At 39.9% G+C, this 21,201-nt stretch overlaps 1 protein-coding gene across 1 annotated transcript in view; it reads right to left on the minus strand.

Moving 5' to 3' along the window:
• Nucleotides 1–21,201, minus strand: part of fbln2 (fibulin 2) — a 79,903-nt gene that overhangs the window by 41,227 nt on the left and 17,475 nt on the right. The window contains exons 3-6 of the mRNA XM_042407088.1: nt 10,406–10,529; nt 8,492–8,621; nt 7,266–7,452; nt 209–418 (exon numbers count right to left, since the gene is read on the minus strand). Of these exons, the coding sequence (XP_042263022.1) occupies nt 209–418; nt 7,266–7,452; nt 8,492–8,621; nt 10,406–10,529 (651 nt within the window). The remainder of the gene's footprint in view (nt 1–208; nt 419–7,265; nt 7,453–8,491; nt 8,622–10,405; nt 10,530–21,201) is intronic.

A 21,201-nucleotide genomic window follows, 5' to 3' on the forward strand; every position in this document is an offset into this window, starting at 1 on the left:
TGTTAATAGCAAAATGCATGAACTACGAGAGCAATGAGAGTGCACAGATGTTGAAAAAAAAATTTGTTTTTCAAATTTTAAGTTTGAGCTTACCTGGCTCATATTCAACCAAATTACCCCCTTTACAATTAAAACCAGTTACTTTAGCTAGAGCCCTGGTATCCAGTATAACCTGTGTGAATTAACTTTCCCAGGTGAGTTACAGTACCTGGTGCACAGAAGTGTCCGTCCGGCTGCAGGATGTAGCCTGGGTGGCAGCCACAGCGGTAGGAGCCCCAGATGTTGGTGCATGTGTGCTGGCACAGCTGGCCCGGGTAGAGCTGACACTCATCCACATCGTCCTGCTCCACCACTGCGTTGGCAGCTTCATCTGTGGCACTGATGGAGAAGGCCTCCTTGGGGAACTTGCTGTCTGAGACTGGAGAGAATGAGAGAAGTGTGTGTGTGTGTGTAAGGGGAGGGGGTTCTCAAATTAGAGACAGCACCAGATTGCCTCTATAATTTATCCCGCACACTTACCTCATGAAACTGACTTGAGGACACAAAACAACATCTGTTCCTCCTTTGCGTTTACATTCAGTGTTTAAGTGATATTTATCCAGAGCTTCAATTCCTAAATTACCATCATCATTACAAGGAAGAACCAGTGACAAGTGCAAAGGTCGGGGCCTTAGTGCCTTTATTAAACTCTTGTGACCAAAGGAAACCAATGTGAGAGGAGTGAAATGCTGGGAAAAGAAACAGATAAAATGCTGAGCGCTTTTAGACAGCAATTAGATTGAGTAGAGAGGGAAACTCATTTAGCAAAGAGGGAATGACATGACATACTTACTGTTTCAAGCTTAAAACTTCTATTACTGCACATATCACACTGCCTCTGTCACACAGTTGGACTTTAGTCTGAGTACAACCTTTAAGTAAACTGGGCAGGCACTGTATAGTTTATTAAACTTGTAATACTGCATTACCTCACACTACATGTTTTAATCGCCCTTTCTGCATGGCCTAAACACAGGACTTACTGTATATGCTCACACTATGTGGTTCAATCGACTGGTCATGACAGGATGCTAACACTGAATGTAACCACGAAACCCTGATCAGTTTTGTCAATTGACAATTCCAATAATATTGACAAAAAATAGAAAGGAAGTGTTTACTTTGTAAAAGTACAAGTCTTCAGCACTAAACTAAGTCTATCAAGGCACTGTTTATAAGGTTCATGGCTCAGCAGCCATCTATTTGCAGCAGAGTTATCACACCATGTTTGTTTTTGTGGTTGTTGCAGGACAGCAAGTAACAAACTGTGTATCATGGCTGACCTAACAATGGTGCTTTCATTCACCAGCGAGGGGAGCTCCACTGCTAAAAGCTACTGATTCTTTCAGTGACACTGGTGATTCAGTAAAGTCTGTTCAGTTTAAACATTCACTGTTCAAGATTTGTTTGTATGTACTCAAAACCTCTACTTAGCAACCTTAACTAGGCACAGCAGGCTTTGAATTTCTCCACATGATTAAATTCTGTGCATGGGGCTGTAACAAGGGTTTCCTTTCCAAAACCAAAAACACAAGGGCAAAAGTAAAAGGAATGGATAAAACAGTGCGTCTATCTGCTCTAATGTAAGAACATTAAATCAACTAAGGTGCTTTGTTTGGTTTAGAGAAGTTTACACTTTATTCTTACTTACTTTCTTACTTATACTTTTATCTGTTGAGGATGTTGATTTTTTGCCTGAAACACGTTAGCCGCAGTCTTTCAACATTTATCATATATGTAGCCATTATGTTTATGTTAAAGAACCTGTAACAGGATTTTTCTTTCAAAACCTGCTGGAAACATTACAAAGGTAGTTTTAGTGTTAGCATTAGCTTATGTTAGCAAGCTAAAGCTGATCAAACCTGCCAGCAACAGTTGTCATGTCAGTAAGTCCATGATCCTTGGCTAGAAGAGGCCTGCTTTTGTTAACTTTGTGTGAAATTAAAGATCAACTCTTTCAAACATTTCTGCAACTTGCAAGCTATAAATTTGCAAAACTGCATATGTGCCAAGTGAGAACAGAAAGCTTGACAGGTGTGATGTGACTTAAGTGATGTGACTTAATTTTTTTTTTCAGACTCAACAAAAGCTGCCTGCTTAGCCACAGAAAACATTATACAACAGTTTTCACAGTAGTACTAACCATTACTAGTAAATGGTGGAGTGCCACTTTAATCTGCACAGCATCTGCCCAGTATCACAAAGAATCTAAAGGCCAAAATACACAAGGCTGTTTGCAGTGTACTGTAACAGTAACGCGTTCAGTTGTGGGTTTTAAGTAAATATTTCTCACACTCATTACCTGGGGTTTAAATCCAAAGGAGCAAAGTGATTAAATGTTTCCTGTTTTAATTAAAAGGCGGTGAGTCATAAGACTGAAAACATATCCCCCATGGAAATAATTACAGTGCATCTCATCCATTTTTTCATCCATAAAACGCTCACAAAGTAAAGGCATCCTTCATGCATTCTGAGAGTGTGAGTGTGTGTGAGTGTGTGTGTGTGTGTGAGAGAGAGAGAGTGGGACACACTCTGACTGAGAGCTTGAACAGTCTTTGCAGCTCCTAAACCTTTCACAGCTTTCAGCAGGTTAATTGATTCCCACTTCAGAATGACATCATTCAAATTTCCCCTTTAAAGCTGAAGGAAATGAGCTGCAGTCGATGGTTAGAGCAGAGCCTATTAAAGGGTGGGATTAGGAGGAATTCCTCTGATGTTGTGAATGAAATAACAGTACTGACCTTACCTCACCATCATATTTGGATACAACTATTCCCATTAAAGGACAACCAAGAAGGCTGGCTGATAATGAACTGCAATGTCATGCTGTGTATATCTGGTCCCAATATACAAACTAAAAGCTGGCCAACGGTCTACCAAATCCAGAATCAATTATGGTATATTTACCATGAACTGTCAACAAACATCTTAAGTTTCCTAAGTTAAGATCTTTTCAGAAGATCTTAAGATGGATTTAATGCTTTAACTGTACAGGAGTATTACAGAAAGACTAACACACTAATGTGGTGTCATACTGTAATCTTTTTTCACTCATCACACCTGATGTCATTGATGAAAAACACTGTAAATCACTTCTCATGGAGCTTACAGCTGCAAACAAGATATATAGCTCATATTCAGAGGCTACTGCTCTAAACAGAAGCAGTGTTTCCACCATTTTTGGTTATAAGGAGATACAAATGGGTATTAGAATGCTTTTGCATGAAACATGTACTGACCTTACCTCACCATCATATTTGGATACAACTATTCCCATTAAAGGACAACCAAGAAGGCTGGCTGATAATGAACTGCAATGTCATGCTGTGTATATCTGGTCCCAATATACAAACTAAAAGCTGGCCAACGGTCTACCAAATCCAGAATCAATTATGGTATATTTACCATGAACTGTCAACAAACATCTTAAGTTTCCTAAGTTAAGATCTTTTCAGAAGATCTTAAGATGGATTTAATGCTTTAACTGTACAGGAGTATTACAGAAAGACTAACACACTAATGTGGTGTCATACTGTAATCTTTTTTCACTCATCACACCTGATGTCATTGATGAAAAACACTGTAAATCACTTCTCATGGAGCTTACAGCTGCAAACAAGATATATAGCTCATATTCAGAGGCTACTGCTCTAAACAGAAGCAGTGTTTCCACCATTTTTGGTTATAAGGAGATACAAATGGGTATTAGAATGCTTTTGCATGAAACATGTACTGACCTTACCTCACCATCATATTTGGATACAACTATTCCCATTAAAGGACAACCAAGAAGGCTGGCTGATAATGAACTGCAATGTCATGCTGTGTATATCTGGTCCCAATATACAAACTAAAAGCTGGCCAACGGTCTACCAAATCCAGAATCAATTATGGTATATTTACCATGAACTGTCAACAAACATCTTAAGTTTCCTAAGTTAAGATCTTTTCAGAAGATCTTAAGATGGATTTAATGCTTTAACTGTACAGGAGTATTACAGAAAGACTAACACACTAATGTGGTGTCATACTGTAATCTTTTTTCACTCATCACACCTGATGTCATTGATGAAAAACACTGTAAATCACTTCTCATGGAGCTTACAGCTGCAAACAAGATATATAGCTCATATTCAGAGGCTACTGCTCTAAACAGAAGCAGTGTTTCCACCATTTTTGGTTATAAGGAGATACAAATGGGTATTAGAATGCTTTTGCATGAAACATGTTTGTTCTGAACCTCCACTGCTTGAAAATTCATAGATGTAAATGTCACTGGCATTAGGTACTTGACGGATCAGAGACAGAGGAAAACTTTGCTGGCACAAGTAGACAGACAACAGCCTGAGCTGCCATCTGTTCCTGATTCATCACAGCTTGCATACATCTTTTCCCATTACTCTGAATGGTAATGTGACTCCTGACCAATCATCCTTGAGCATCTGTCTTTTGGAAGATCAAACTTGGCCCATACTCCACCTCTGACATAAACTTCAATGAGGAAAAAAATAGTGATAACTCAGCCCGGGACTATTCCATAATCCTGTACTGTGCAAAATCTGTTAAAATAGTTACAAATATACAGTATTTTGAAGGAATAGATGTTTTGGAGATGGAATTAATCAAAATTTTCCAAGTTAACTGACATGGCAAACTAGTTAACTACTATATTTCCTCAAATAAAAGACGGTCTCCAATAACGAACGAACAAATGAAGGTCGGTCCCAAAAACAGGCCAGAGAAAAAACAAGGGTGGATAAACTCCTTGTGCCAATATAATGTGCATGCCAGTTAAGCTTAGCCCTCTAGCTGACTGTCACAGAGAGGGGAGGAGGACAGAGGAGACGCGATATTGTTTAAATACAAAGATAACGGCGCATATTTTAATAATAATGACGGCAGGAACACTACATGAGCATGGGGAACTCAAGCACCAGATTACCAGCAATGCAGTAACAAAAATTTAACAGAGAAAAGAGAAGCATATCAGAAAACAAGGACGCTTTGTACTAAAATATGAGTAAATACACTAATCAAACAGAGGGCATTAGAAATAATAAGCCTACTTTCAGTAAAGGCCTGGAACCCTCTGTAGTTGAGGTAAATAAAGGCCTTGGCCACTAGTTGAGGAAATTTGGTGGCTTACTTAAACAGCAGTAGGAAAGTAAGCCTAGTTTGTTGTACCCAAGTTGTGTCTCATTTCCAGACTACATACTAATTATAAGTGGGTTTTGAGTATGTTATTTGTTCCCATTGGAATAGAGACAAACTTGAGTATACTCAAAAAAGTCAGTATCCATAGTCAAAATGCTTGATTTTTTAAAATCTTCTTTGATCTTAAAACAATACTGATATGCCCATATGTATACTGAAGGGATTATTGGTTGCTATTTCTTTAAAAATTGGTTGTAAATGTTCCTCCTGTCTGTACTGGCTGAAAATAAATCCCTGCTTAAAGCAATTTCAAGTGATGAGGTACAAAATCCATGGTCCTTGTTCTGTGCAAAATTAATTATAACGTGCAGCTGAAGCTAATATGAAACTTCAACAGTCTGAAATCACACTTGATGGTCAAATCAAGTTGGGATCTTCTTTAGAGTCTTTTTAGAATTAAAATTTTCTGTGATTCCATGGACGGTATTAGCTTGCTGAGCCATGGCAGAGGGATAGTAACACAAAGTAGGAATTTAGTACTAAAAAGACTTTGGACTAAACTTTGGCAGTTATCCCCTTGGTTTTTCTAACTCAGACTGCTGAAGCCTCTTATTACCTTCAGCAGTTGTATAAGAAAACTTCCAACACCATTCTCTGAACTAATGCACTTTTAAACATCCTCCTTCAATTGTACTCTCACCCAACTATGGCTGTATTCAGACCAAATCAGGTGTTACAGCACACCATCGCAGGGTTGAGTGGAGGTGTGTGGGGGTGTGGGTGTGTTTATTTGTGCTCTAGAACGTAACCGCTGTAAAACAATCAGAAAATAATGTTTTATTGATCTGATTCACCGGCTCTCTCGCTACCACTGCTCCCTCTCTTTATTCACTCTCACTGCTCGATCACAGCTGTTCTCGTTCTCTCTCTCAATGGTGCCCTCAGCTCTCTCTCTCTCTTTTTCTCTCGTCTTTTTTAAAACGAGTTGGGAAGCCGAAAGTAAAGTCTAAGTTTACTTTTAACATTATCAAACGAAGAGAAATGTCCTCCCTGTACTCCCTCATGGCAGGGTTTTACAGCTCTGATCAGTCTGATCGCCGGCTGTGATTGGCCACCGCAGTGTGATGTCAGGTTGTGTTTCTCCAAAAGTTGACTCTGGATCAATTTTCTAACTGCAGACCAGTACGGCGCCGCTGTGACCAAAACCCCCACAGCCTAAATGCACTACCTCCATTCAAATGAATGAGAGGACTGGCGTTTTAACTGCACAACCTGATTTGGTCTGAATACGGCATAAAGAGCAGACACTCAACAGCTTGACTCAGCCTCATATCTACATTGTATCTGCTTAGACTAAGATATAGTGGCTGGCCCAACTGGCTTGATAGGCAGCTTCATCTAAAAGCCATGGCCCACTCAGTTGTCCAACTGTTCACTGTTTATCTAGTTATACCAGTTTTAGCAATAGTCACTAGTTAGCAACCCATGTGGTGTGAGAGACTTTTCATGAATCATTTCCCTTGACTTCTCTTATCAAAGAAAAGAGAATGGTTTCAGTAAGAGGTTGTGTGAGGGTAAGATTGCAGGCAGGTCTACAGGGTCATCATGGAACAGGGATGAATCCCTGGCCCACATGTTGTAGCTAATTTGACAAATTACAATTTTTGGAGGTTCAAAGTTTATTCCTTTTTACCCCTGGAAACAGACAGTGACAAAGCAATCTCAGAGCAAGGTTGTTCTGGAGCTTTTGATCATATCACATAATCTTCAACAGCAGAAGAAGTTTGCCAGTGTCATGAAATTATAGATGTTTTTTTATCCCTTTAGGCACATCTTGTCCATGTAGCATAAAGGTTTACTTTTTTCATTAGCAAATGTGCAAGGCTCATTAGCGTTCCCTTTGTTTACCTCGTGCCTATTTCATTAGAGAAGCTCTGGGTCCAAGGATAAGTTCTAACATAACTCAACTAGTTTAACACATACAGTAAATCCTAACAAGTGCATGTAAGTGTTTTTTCCATGTTGAAAGCTCCATGTCAGTAAGAAAATGCTATGCAGTGGGTAACAGTTACCTTTTCTAGGTATAGCAGTTGGTCTGGGCTTCTGCTTTCTCCTCAGCGGGAGCTGGCTTGGACCTTCCTCTTCCTCACAGCATGTGAGGAAGACATGTCCGCACGGGTATCCCAGGTACTGGTGGGCATTGCAACCACGTCCTTCACTGCGTACACGTATGCCGAGGGCACAGCAGCTGCAGCACACCTGCTGATCCAGACACAACAGCAAAGCCTATTAGGAGTGTGTCACTGGGGTGCCCTTCACATCTCTAATCGACTCTTCTCTTTATGACCCTCCACTTTTAGCCCTGTTTATCAAACAACAGAGGAGGGAGAGACATAACAGCTAAAGAGTCAAGCAGGCTAGTTCATCCCTATGAACACACTGCAAAGGATTTCAGCTGCCGCCTCAAGCTGAACCACATGTCATGCAAAGAAAACCAGACGTTCACCTTTTTACTCTCTTCTAAAACAATGACCTGGCACAATGGTTTGGCTCAGCTGTGTTAACACATGAACAGTTTGCTGGAGGGCCAAACCACCGGGTTTCCTCTTGGAGAAACTGGGAAAGTTATTTGAGCTGACTCTGATCAAAGGCATGATTCCCATTTCCATATGGAAGTATTCACAGGTTTGAATGATGCACACAGAAGTGGGAGATTTTGGCATTTCTTCACAAATATATTTCAACATGTTCGCCAATAAACACAAATAAACTGTCTGATATTTATGAAAGCCTCTCTGCTGGCACAGGTATCTAAAATTGAAATCTCGCTCTGGGCAAAACAAAGATGCGTTTCAGGGGATGTTTAAACAGTTTAAAGTCTAAAATACACCATATCATTATGGCAGTTCCAAAGGATTCACAGTATTTCACCACTGTCTATGTGTGGGAACTCATAGCTTAAACACTGTCTAGTTTTGACATCCTGAACCGTTTGAAATAGTGAGTCACACTCTACCTGACTCACAAAAAACAGTTCATTTTCTATTCTAGAGGAAAATGTAATAACCTTTAATCAGTTCAATGTTTGTTTTATGAAGAGCTTGGAAATTAGAAAATGTGTGTGCCATCCACCTATGATGTCATCTCTTCCAGTCACGTCTCAACCGTCTTCCTTTTGTTTGTTCTATCTTCCCTGTCATTCTTTAATAAAGACAATCTATGTTGGATATCTTTACTTCAGAAGTAACACATTGCTGGATGAGTTCCAGTGGTAGTGAGACAATGATGTTAAACTTGCCTGGTAGGAGTCATCTGTGCACTGGTCCTCCTGAGACACTTCACAGGTGTCTCCTCCTCTGGCTGAAGTTATGCCTGATTCACACTGGTTCTCCTTAATTGAGCTGAGGCAGCACTGCTTCTGTGCAACACTGACACACACATGCACATACATATACGTACATTTTTTATTTACAACACTGAATGATTGATGATATGTTGAGCTGAAGAGATGAACACAGTATATGTGCACAGTTGGGGATCTTTTAGTCAGGCCAGAGCTGATAATATGAATGATTTGGAGTCAAAGCCAAGGCAGAGCCAGAGAGCTGGTGTTTACATAGTGTAAGACAGATATCTTGGTAAAAAAGAAAGAGCATGAACTGGCAAAGGAGAAACTGGTCAGTGGTGAAAGATGTAAAGAAAACCTAAGAATAAAGGTAAGTGAAGTTTGAATAATCATCAAGTTTACTCAAACTCAAAGCAGGCCTTTCAAATCTCTAATGAAATTTCATCCTTCATGTGACACCCACTGGCCCAAAAACACTTTTCCCAAACACAATAATTACCAAATGACAAGTTGTAAAATGATACATTTTTTTGGAATAGTCACAAATAATATGACTTTTTGGATTGTCAAATATGGTCATTGGTTTTGATAAAAATTGGAAAGTCTCGAAGAGCTGCATCTGTAAATTATTTTGATGCCATGAAAGTGTGCGGGGAGCCAGCAGGAAGTCAGCCAGCTCAGCCAGAGAAGAACTCTACAGGCTTGTCTACACAGGAGGCGTTTCAGCTGCGCTTTTCAGTCGTCCATTTCACACATGTTTGACAGAACAGATATGCTTCTATTTTAATCAATACAGCTGTCTACACAGGCGTAACGGTTCGCACGTAACCGTGACCTGATGTGTATTTTTACACATTCTTTCATTTCATGCAGATATATAACTATGGTGATTGTATGTTAAGCACTGAGTTCTGCCAAAACGAGGGTGACCTACACTCAGTGCTCTGCCTGGACGCCTCCGTGTAGACACACAGACGGAGGACTGAAGCTGCCGCTGCTGCTCTGCTATAGTACTGCTCATGCTACGCAGGCTGTGTAGACATTGTGTTTTAAACTCATGTTTACACTCATGTCAATGTTATTTCAAGTGTCTTATCTTCAGATCAGGGATGGCTCAGCGGGTATAGTGGGTTGTCCATTGATCGCAGGGTGGTTTGATCCCTAACTCCTCCTTGAGTGTTAGGGAGCTCCTTGCATGGTAGCTTGCTGTGATTAGTGTGTGTGTGTGTGTGTGTTTCAAAGTTTCCCCTCTCTCACCCACACAGATCAATCAATGCTTGAGCTGATCAATGATCAGATAAATGCTACAGCAGCTCGTTAAGCTTTCTTTATGATTGTATGTGTTGAAATCACTGGAGCCCTGCTGCTTTAATTAGACAGGAAGATCTACAGCTAATTTCAGTCTCATTTCAGCTGCTGTTATCACAGGGAACCATACCTGAGGTGGGAGATTTCAGTCCATCATGAAAGCTTTTTGGATGCATTTACTCTCCACTTTTTTGAGATCAGATAGCTATTCGATTTGCCCAAGACGCATGAAGTGACTAAGTGTAAATGGGGTTTAACACCCATGTGCTTCACGCCCAAGAACACCTGAGGAAACCTGAAAAATGTTTTTAGCATATGCACTTGGTAAGCAAGTTTGATTGGAATGACAGGCAGGGGTGTCCTGCTAGAATGTTATGTTATACATTTACATTTTAATCTTAATACATCTATGGCTTACAGCACTCCTACATAAACTGTCAGCTAAGAGAATTCATCACATCATGTTGAAAAAATGAGATTATTTCTGCCTCTAGAGCAGCATCCAAAAATATTTGTCTGAATAAAACTACAATCTGAATCTGAGGCCATGTCACTTACCTGCATATAGAGTGCTTGTCATTGTTCAGCAGAGGCATGTGGTTGCAGTGGTGATTTTCTGTGGCCCATCTCTGGCCATTAGCACAGCAGCTTTGCAGCAGGTCTTCCGCGTAGACACCTGGACCTGCAGCACAGAGACACGCAGGTATGCATACATCAGCACACAAGACTGATGGAACAAAAACAGCCCTGCAGTAAATCATCTGTGTCTGCACAGTTACTCTATATAGACCAGACAGGGGCCTGAACTGTGCAGTGAATACAGTAAGCAGTCAGACAGAAACATATGGTAGACGCCTCAAAGGCACCTTTAAGATTTTTGCAGCTGAATAAAGAGGTGCAGTCAGGTTACCAGAATACAGTAGCCCATTTTATGATTGGAAACTTTTTTAAACAGCTGGGGAAAGCTTAAACTTAATCTCTACATAGTTTTCACAAGTAGAATTGCAGTTCTCAGGTAGGGTTGTGAACAAAAAGCAGTGTTTATGTACAGCACATGTAGGCTAACACAAGCTACAATGGAGAACCAAGGTGGGAGGACGTATTTGGGGCATTCAGGATTCAGAAAGTGTAAAAGTTCTGTTCATTTTCTACTTGGACAATGTCAGGTGACTGGCAATTGGAGCGCTTTTCCTAAATGGACATGAAAATCTCCTTGTTGTATCATCAGTACAAAAGATGAGCAACTGTATTAGAAAATACTTGGTTCTTTGATAAAAAGACAAAAAGTGTTTTCATACAGAAAGCTAAGCAAATTTTTGCATCATTCACACAAATTTTCCTGGTGAGCCATTTGTACCACTGATGTGTCTGTGGGAGTGTGCCTGTGTCTCTGTGCTCAGCCTCTGACTGAACTTAGAACTCACCAGAGACTCTCTCACAGATTTCTTTCTCTTCTTTTTCCCTGATATACACGCAAATGATTCGCTCAAGTTAGTTGAGACATTTTCAACTTGCGCTTTGGGATCTGTCTGAACACACAGTGAAAGTTCACAGCGATGCTAGTGGCAGTGTGAGGCTCTAACCAGTTACTGCTGTACTTGGAGCTAAAAGCTAATAACTGCATGCTAACATGTTTACAATAATAATGTTAACATGGTGTTCAGTAGGTACAGTATAATGTGTACCATGGTCACCATCTTAATTTAGCATGTTAGCATGCTAACATTTGCTAGTTAGTACTACAGCTGAGGCTGATGGGAATTAGCTGAAGGGAAGTTATTAGTTTTGCAGGTTTTTGGTCATGAACCAAACTATTCAACAAATTGAAATGTTAACCTGATGATGATGCTACATAAAAGTCTGGGGATTACCAGTTTTCACAATCCTTTCATTAGTCATTAGGATATGACTAATCATATGAATGTCTGTGCCTAATTTCATGCCAATCAATTTGACAGAATTCATCCTCTGGAGACATTGATTGTCTGTACATAATTTCATATTAATCCATCCAATATTTGTTGAGATATTTCAGTCTAGACCAAAGTGGTGAACCAACTGACATTGCCATCCATACTTATAAAGTCAAAGGTGTATGTCTGTGTACACACAAATGGAAGGAGAGCATTTCTGTTAAAACATCCATTCACCGAGCTTAAAATTCTGTTGCATGCTCTGCTGACAGTGGGCGGAAGCTAAAGTTTCATGCTCTGTTGAAACCCGATAAAACATTCAGCCGTTTAAGTCAGTTCACGCTCAGATTCTGTGCCTATTTTAGATGAACTCAGGGATGCAGTGTTTTGTTCACAATTGCAAAGACAAGGCTTTTTGAACTAAAAGAAAATGGGATTTTACAGTGTAGGAAAATATATTTCCAGAACCAGCAGCATGCTTTGCAGCTATGACTCCATGACAGGAGGTTTAGGAAAAATGCTATGTGGAGCAGAGATATTTGTTCATTTATTGAGACAAAGTTGATTTGACCTTAGATAGTTTATGCATGGCTCTGTAAGTTAAATCAGTTGTCATTATGAACTGGCCATTTTAGTCATTCAGTAAAAGAATACCAAAATAAAATTCCAGTGATGGCTCCTCTTCAAAAACCATCTCTATTTTGCAATCCACTTATTAAAAGGAACAATGGCATCATTTCAATGTCATTAACTGAAGCAAGTGAGCATAAAACATGTGTTAAACCAGGAACCCATTAAATCCCCAACTGAATGAAAGCATTTCATATATCTAAACCTCACGTTTCTGTCAATGCATACACCAGCCAAAAATAAACAAATAAATCAATGCTACTTTGTTGCTTCCAATTAGAAGTGAGTTCATTTGAAGCAAACCCTGCCTACGTTAAGGGACCGGTGACGTGGCAGCTTTGCTACACTGCAGTTCCCACGGAGACTGAAATGCCCCCCCACTGCTGAGTATGTAGCGAGTCTGGCTGCTCTGCGTCAAGCTTAGTCAGTGGATGAACACACCATGAGGCACAACTACTGCTGCTGCTGCTGCTGCTGTTTGGCCCTATAGAGCGCAGAGAGCTCGTCAGCCTCCCCATCGCCTCCACGTCACACCCAAAGCCGTCTCACCCCACTGCTTTTATCCACACATTACCATGAACACTCGAGCACACACACATACTCACGCACGCACACACCAAACTTCTCTCCGTGCCCTTTGAAGAAAAGCCACTGACAATGAGCTTTTGTTTTTCAACTCAATAAACCTTTGTAGGCTTATACGCAGTACAGAACATTTGCATATTCTTCTTATTCACACTGCATGAAATGAAGCATTGTTTTATAACTTTGAGGACATGAACCTAATTTATGTCAACAAAAAAACAGCAAATACAAAAGAATTTTCATACTTTTATACTGTTCTGATGCATAAAAGCATCCAGACATGAATACATTTGTTTACACACACACACACACACACACACACACACACACACACACACACACACACACACACACACACACACACACACGGCATTACGCTACAGTGTATGAGTCCCTTTAATTAAAAACAGCTACAGTACAGAGAATTTGCTCCACATCAAATAAAGCATTTTGATCAGATCTTGCAGTTTCCTGCATGCATTATTTCCTTGATGTAACATCTATTGTATTCACCTCCAAGTATAATACATCTAAACCATGCTAATCCCATACTGCGCTGTATACATTCAGTTGAAAAAGACCCATAGAGCCAGGAATGCCTTAAATAGATCTGCTTTGAGCTTCACTTTGAAACTCCTTTTATTTCAACTGACTGCATTCAGTTTCATCCTGAACCCGGCTCCTTTAATGCTCAGTAAACAATCATTTAAAGCAAAGGCTGTCTGTAGCTTACTGTGCATAATTTATAAATGCTGTCTTCGGAAAATAGTGTCACGTTAAGAGAAGAAGACACATGAAAGTAAAAGCAACTTCTTATTTTACCCCCAAAACATTTGTGTTTCCACTCTGAAACGATGCTCTGTAAAACATTATTATTGTAGAATCCATGTCCTTGTTGAGATCCTGCTTTAGAAAGACTTTAATCTCACACACAGTGATGTTTGAAGCTGACATGTCCAATGTTTTATTGATGAGTCTCCATGCAATCTGTTTCTAATCCCAACAAGAAAAAAAACGATGAGGTTTTAGGTATGTTTCCTTTCTCTATTACAGAAGAAGAAGGAAAAGAAACATCTCTGCTAGTTTTCGTTTCATAGAACTTCTGACTGTTTCAAGACTGGAACCAAAAACATCATCCCAGTCTTTTTTGCAGAGAGGGAAAAAAACTGTTGGACACGATCTGAAGTCACAACCGCACAGGTTCATTTTTTCACACTGACACTAAATGGGAAATTTGGAAGCACTGTAATTTCCCACTGTTATGTGAAGTATGTTCCAGGAGTCGTTGCCAAAGGCCAAACATGAGGTTCAGCCGGAGGGTCAGATGCAGCTTAACAATCGGGAGTAGCCTACTAATTACCTGAGAAACAATGGGAGCAAGTGCATATATTTATAACTCAGAAACCACACTTTTGCCAATAGCTATTGTTGCAAGAGTCAAAACAGTTTCAGGGATGGCAGCACTACTTCTGGACCAAACCAGGCTGTTATGTAGCAGATAGACCAAGAATAAGAGACATCCATCCACTTAAGGAGCTCTCATGGGGTTTGTCTGGACTGATTAGCCCGGCCTCACACTGCTCGCCATCATTACTCTGTCTGGCCAAACACAGACCTGTCTCACACCACACTGAGACACATGTCAGAGGCATCTTAGACGGCTGAGAATGTATGACAACATCCAGGCACCAACCGCATCATGTGACACCATTGTCTTTGTAGTATGGACACTATCTGTGCTAATGAGGTGACGATATATTGATTAGCTGATTTATTACACTGATGCTGATCTGTACAGAAATATCAGCTCAATCATGTTAAGCAATGAAGTGTAATGTAGTGCAGAAGTGACATGTTGTAATCTTTGCAAAATGTATTTATAGTATTCAATTCATTTTCTGATAGTGTTTAAATTCATTCTTCATTGAAAGATTCTAGAGTTTTACTGACATTAAATAGATAATTTGGTAAATTTAAAGCTGCACTAATCAATATTTTTTATATTAATAATGGATCAAATGTGAAAAAAGTCATTTATAAATAAATAAATGAATGCATTTTGCCATCATCATCAGCAGTGGGCACATGTTTCCAGAAAAAACTCTGATAAACCCAGTCTACACTACCCACCCAGTAACAACTAACAAAGCTAGCAACTAGCTAATGCTAATGTTGCTCTGCTGAATGTGTAAATGCAACTGTTTGCTTACATATATGCCATAAGAAAATGTCAGATGTTGTATTTTCAGCTAATTGTTGAGTTTACTGCCCCCAAGTGTCCAAAGAAATAATTTAATGAAGCTTTTATAGCACGATTGACAGATATTTTTGGCCACTAGGGGGCAATTTAAAGTTGATATGGCAAACACCTATGTAACAATCATTCAACAGTCATGGAGTAGCATTAGCATTAATTTGAAGTCCAATATTTACTCTCCTTTTAATCCCAACAAGAAAAAAAACCACCGACCCCTGAGGGAAATATCAGGGTCTTTAGCTGCTAAATGCTCTACTGTGTTCACCAGCTAACCACTAACTTTTATCTTGTATTTGGTGCTTGGCAGGAAGTGTACAGTGGGTTTATCAGAGCTTTTTAGCAAAAAACAGCTGCCTGCAGTGGCTGGAAACAAGGTGGATGAGAGTGATGAGACTGACAGTAAAGTTGCCAGCCATGAAACCGTAAAAATGAGCTGAAAGACGCTAAAATGTTCTGTAGAGCTGAGTACATAAATCAAGTGCATAATTCTGGGGAAATGGACAACTTTCAATACTGTCATGAAAATTTAACTGGCAGCTTAATTTTAAAAAATCTGTATTGGCTGTTAAAACCCCCAAAATGCATAGAGAGGAGTGTCAGTTGAGAATGGTGGTATGAAGTGAGGTTGAATTGCATGTTCTTACACCCCTGGCAAACATGCCAGCTGGACAGAGACAAAACATTACTGTCTCCATGTTTTTTGTTTGTTTGTTTGTTGTTGTTATTTTAAACAAATCAAAAACTCCCTTCGTTTCTGTTGAACTTTCACAGATGTAAAACATGATGAATTCTATCCTTCCCACATCTGAGTGCTTTCTGTTTCAATGTGTTTATTTTTGCAGCCAGTATGAATGGACCGACGAGGCACTCAAGGCATTCAGGGAGTGTCGTTTTTACAATGTAATAATACCAGCAGTCATGTATGGGAAACGGCTTAGAACAATGCGAGGATGCTAACTGCCTCAACTCCCACCACCCTGACTCAGTCGCAAGCTTTTCTCACCCTGAAACACACAGTGACAGTCATTCATCAATATGCTTCCTAAACAAATAAACCAGGCAGAGCAGAGAACTGACTTAATCCTTCTCCAGAACAATATGAGGATCCTGTCAAAATTATACACTGCATACAATGCAGCATGTTGGCAAGAATATCCTTCAGCATTCAGTGACACATTAGATCTCAAGTTGCAGAAATACAGAGGTCTAGGAAAGGTTGCAGAACAATTTGAAAGCATTGTGACATTGACCTTCAGTCCAATATGACCACACTGGAATGAGTGCAAATGTGAGGAATATCTTCAATTTTTTGGTGAGATGTAAAAAAAAAAAAAAAAAGAACTCCAGTATGGACTGAAGTTCATGGGCTCCTTCGTGAACATAAAATTAAAATTTCAGCCAAATTCAGAACAGTTTTGGTTATTTCACAAGCTATTTTTTATAGGTCATTACTGGTTTGAAGTGGGTGGGACTCAGCTAGAAAAAGGTGATGTCATATATGTCTGTGTACCAGTCGGGATCAGGAACATATGAATCAGAATCTGATGACATTTGAGTATTGTTGGTAGGCTACTGTCAATGAAATCTGATCTGATTAAACCCCCAAACACCCACAGTCTTCATAAAGCAGATTAACTGTGTTTTTTGAGAGTTAAATTCTTAATAAAGAGTTGTTGCCATTTTAGTCATGAATCATATTAGAGAGAAATACTTTTTTGATTTTAAGAAATGTCTCTCTCATCCATGCGTGTCATGTGTTGCAGATGGATATTTAAAACCTCTCTAGGAGGAGGGACAGACACAGAGTAGCCAACAACCTGGTGAGTTAACAGTTAGCGATGGATAAAATAAAGCAAAAATATAGTTTTGGATCTTGGGTCAGGTTTAATTTGTCTGTACGTTTCTGGTTTAGCCGGGTTGGATCAGGTTCAGTCTCAGGTCTCAGATTTAGGCCTGTACCAAAGTCAAATTATGCATGTTTTCCTTTATTTCAAAGGCTAAGTTCAGCTGTCTCTGAATGTTCACATGTGAGTCTGCTTTTCATTCACTAAGTTTTAATTTGCTGTTTCCTGTGTGTGGAAAACCTGCCAATGATCACATCTGTCACAATCATTTCGTTTTGGCAGAGGTCACTTTCTAATTTGGCTGAAAAGACCTGTGTATTTTTACATAAAAGTTTGCTTTTAGTGTTGCTTTAAAAATAGCTGCCCCCTGCACAGATAGCCAGTCTATCAGTGTACTGTCGCCTCTTGTGAAATCTCTGCATCTCTACGGTGTCACCTGGAGAACAACCAGGAACAACATCCCTACTTTTTGCTCACACTTTTTTAAGGTCAGCCAGAAGATTGTTGAATTTCCCAAATCTAGGCGGTTTAACATGACCACAGTGATATGTGAGAATCATCTCCATTTCTTTTCCTCTGCCTTTCTTCTTACTCAGCCCCCATGGGTCTCATCTGTAAAGCAGATGGGAATATAATGGACTGCAGGCTTGAAAAGACTGTCCTTACACTGAGTCAGGGTTGTCCCTGAAATATGTGCTTTCACTCAAATAGATAAAGAAAGGACCTCACAGTACAGCAATGCACTGTCTTTGTTTCACACTCTGCTGTCCTCAGGGGCAAAGTCAGAAATACAGCATTTTGCTCTCACCTTCAGCCTCTTGTTTCTGAAACAACAGAGCTAACAGCTTTGTTGTTGCTCTCAACTATTATTCCTCTTTGCCTAGAAATGCTAATCTCCTGCAATGCCCAGCGTGCCCATCCGGCCTCCCACCACCAGTCAGCCCTTTTCACGTCTGGCAGTCTATCAGCCCCAGACACCCATCAGCAGCAGCCTGTCCACAGCAGCACCGGCTGCCTTGTGAGAAATGTCTGCTGCCATTCTTCTCCAAATATGAGACAGCAGGGCGGCTCAAACACAAAGTCCAAGTCAGTGTTCCAAATTTGGCCTCAAAACTGTATTTCACTTTATGATAAGTACGAATGGTGCATCAGGTATGCGTCTGATTTAGCCATAAAAGTACAAAAGTCATAAAATGCTACCATGCCAACATGCTAACGTGATTCATAAACATGTTAACATTGTTCATAAAGTCTGAACTTAACATAAAGTTGCACCAAAAGTGAGTAATGAGTCATTTCCTTCATATTCTGGGACATCCTCTCTCTGTCAGACTTCATTATGCTCAATGCTACTGACATCAGCCAAGATCATTTTGGTAGAAATTTACCACCACCAGCAGTCTAAGCAGATCTAAGCTGTGGAGCAGACATGGCCTAGAAAGTGAAGTTTGAAAGAGCGGCCCCGCTGGCAACAAAATGCAAGACTCCCTTTCAAGCCAACCTCTCACATCTGCCAGTCATGGCAGCCACGCTGTTGAGAGGTTTGGTCCCAATGTCGAACATGTGAAATAAATCCATTTTGAATGCTTTTCCAACAGTAAAAAAGGCATTTCAGCGGTCAATGGACACCTGGCATCTGAGAAAAAAAACTCCTTGAGACCTTGAGCTCCTGATATTACTTTCTGTAAAGGGTAATTGTGCCTGATGTTTGCCAAAATACCTTTATAGAAGCTGAGAAAGAAAGAAGATGAAGTGAGAGAGGATTGTTTGGGTTAAATGGCTCCATACCAAAGCAGGCAACTGCACCAGGACAGCAGACTCTCAGGGTCCCTGAAGGCCCCAGATTCACTGCATGGCTATTTATTTGCCCATTTATGCTCCAAGACCTCCTGGATGGTTAATCCAGCCCTGGCTACACAGCCCTACCAGCATGTACTGTAATACTCAATATTTACTTTAGGGCTGGCCATGTGCCCAACACAAAAAAATTGGGGGCTTGAGGTTGATTTACGATTTGAATCAACTTTTGTTTGCTTGTAACAAAACGGGAGGGGGGGGGGGGGGCTTTGTGCTCACTTGATGCAATGCAAAATTCCTTACTGCCTTTTATTCACTGTCTGTGAAATGCCCCTTGGACTGCTACATCCTCTTTAAATTATGTATGTTGAGCATGGCTGCAATAACGATTAATTGTTTGCTCTATAAAAATGCCCATCACAATTTCCAGTGGCCAAGATGATCTTTTCAGATGTCTTGTTTTGTCAGAACAACGGTCTAAAGCAAATATGTTCAATTACTTTAAGACCAGAAAAAGTGGAAAATTCACATTACATCTTTTCAGTCACATTTGAGAAGATGCAACCACCAGTTTTGTTTGAAAAACGACTTATACAATTAATCACTTACCAAATAACTGGCAAATAATTTTCCATTGATTGATTAATTAATCAACTAACAGTAGCAGTAAGTCCACTGCTGAGCAAAGTGTAATATTTTCACATATTTATTTAAAGGCTGGTAGATGACGAAATCAGATTACTCAGACTACATCCATCTATATAGCACTTTTCAATATACTTTAGGCATGCTAGTACAACTGTAATATCTGCTCTTGATTATGAAGGTTTGAAGGTTACTTCACCCAAATTACCTAAAAAAAAAACCCAAACAAACATGTTTTGTCACTTGTCTCTAGTGATATCTAGCCATGCAGATAGTTTTGGTTTTGGAGGTTGGGTGAAACCATTTTCCATTGGAACAACCAACTACTGAAGAAGTAGTCCCAATGAAAACTGTTCATAATGTGTTCTGTGGATTATTCAGAATACTGACTACACTGTTTCTGGAAAGAGATGTTGCTGTTGAGTTTTTAAATGTCATTTTTCAATGCTGTGAAGACCACAAACGTTTCCATTCACCTCCATTGTACTGAGATGGAGGCCGACATCTAGGCAGATATCTAAGAACTTGGACAAATGAATCCAAAACTATCTGCCTGGCTAGGTATCACTGGAGGTAAGTGATAAAATATTTTTTCCCCTATTTTGGGTGAAATGACCGATTAAAGTTGACATATAATATATGAAATTGCTTGGAAAAGGCACACGATGCCTCATTTTCTTCTTCACTTCAGTTCCGAACGATTTGGCAGCAAAACATAGTGCTCCACTTCTTAAGCCTCAGCTTCCAACTGTTCACACACTCCCCCTGCAAAAGTATGTTATTACAAGAGGGCTTGTTGCCTTGATTAGCTGCAAAAAATAACAATTTTCAGTTCCCCTAATCACCTCCACTCTTCCTCAAGAAGAAACAAAGATTTTGTTTTGTACTCAATGGCAGATCCAAGTGTTTGTTGACTCTTTTTCATGCTGAAGTTCAACCAACACAAAACAAATACAGTTTTTGTATGATTAGCTGCTTGATGCTCTGCTTTACCGTGGCCAGGAGGCATTGAAAGCAGCATGACTGGGGTCATAACAAAAGTAGACAGTCTGTGCCCATGACCCAGCCATCTCTCCACAAACATTCAGAGATAAGGAGAACGACCCCAGTGACAGATGAGGGTCCCATTCTACATCATCTTAAGCTTTTATGTAGAGGATTTGCTGCCTGCAGATAAGCCCCACGAGCAAAATGGCTCTGAAATCAGCTGAGAACATAGCAGGAGAAACAGATTCATTTAAGATATGTAAAAGAAAGCCATCAAGCAGTGTTATATGCATGAAATATAACAGGAGATGAGAATCAATATCATCCATTATTCACGATATCTATGCCAGTTGCTTTTAATGCAGACATCTTAAGAGACACTCTCTCAATTGTTGGGAATAACAATGACAATACAAAAAAAATCCTTTTCTGATTTTCCACCCAGACAGTCGGCAAAGAGCTGAGCTCTATTCTATTCAAAGCTGACAAAAACACCACAGGCAATGGAAATAAAGGCAGTACACATTCTTTTGTGTGCCTTACATTCAGCTCAGACAGAGTGATACTATAACACAAATGGGATCAGTCCAAGTTAAGGTCAGTGGTTTTTTTTTCTGGGCCACTATGTAAACACTGGCACACCTTTTTGACTCGTGCACCATGTATTACAACACCAGCATACTGCAGTGTTAAGTC

The sequence above is a fragment of the Thunnus maccoyii genome, chromosome 3 (assembly GCF_910596095.1).
Source record: "Thunnus maccoyii chromosome 3, fThuMac1.1, whole genome shotgun sequence".
NCBI lineage: Eukaryota > Metazoa > Chordata > Actinopteri > Scombriformes > Scombridae > Thunnus > Thunnus maccoyii.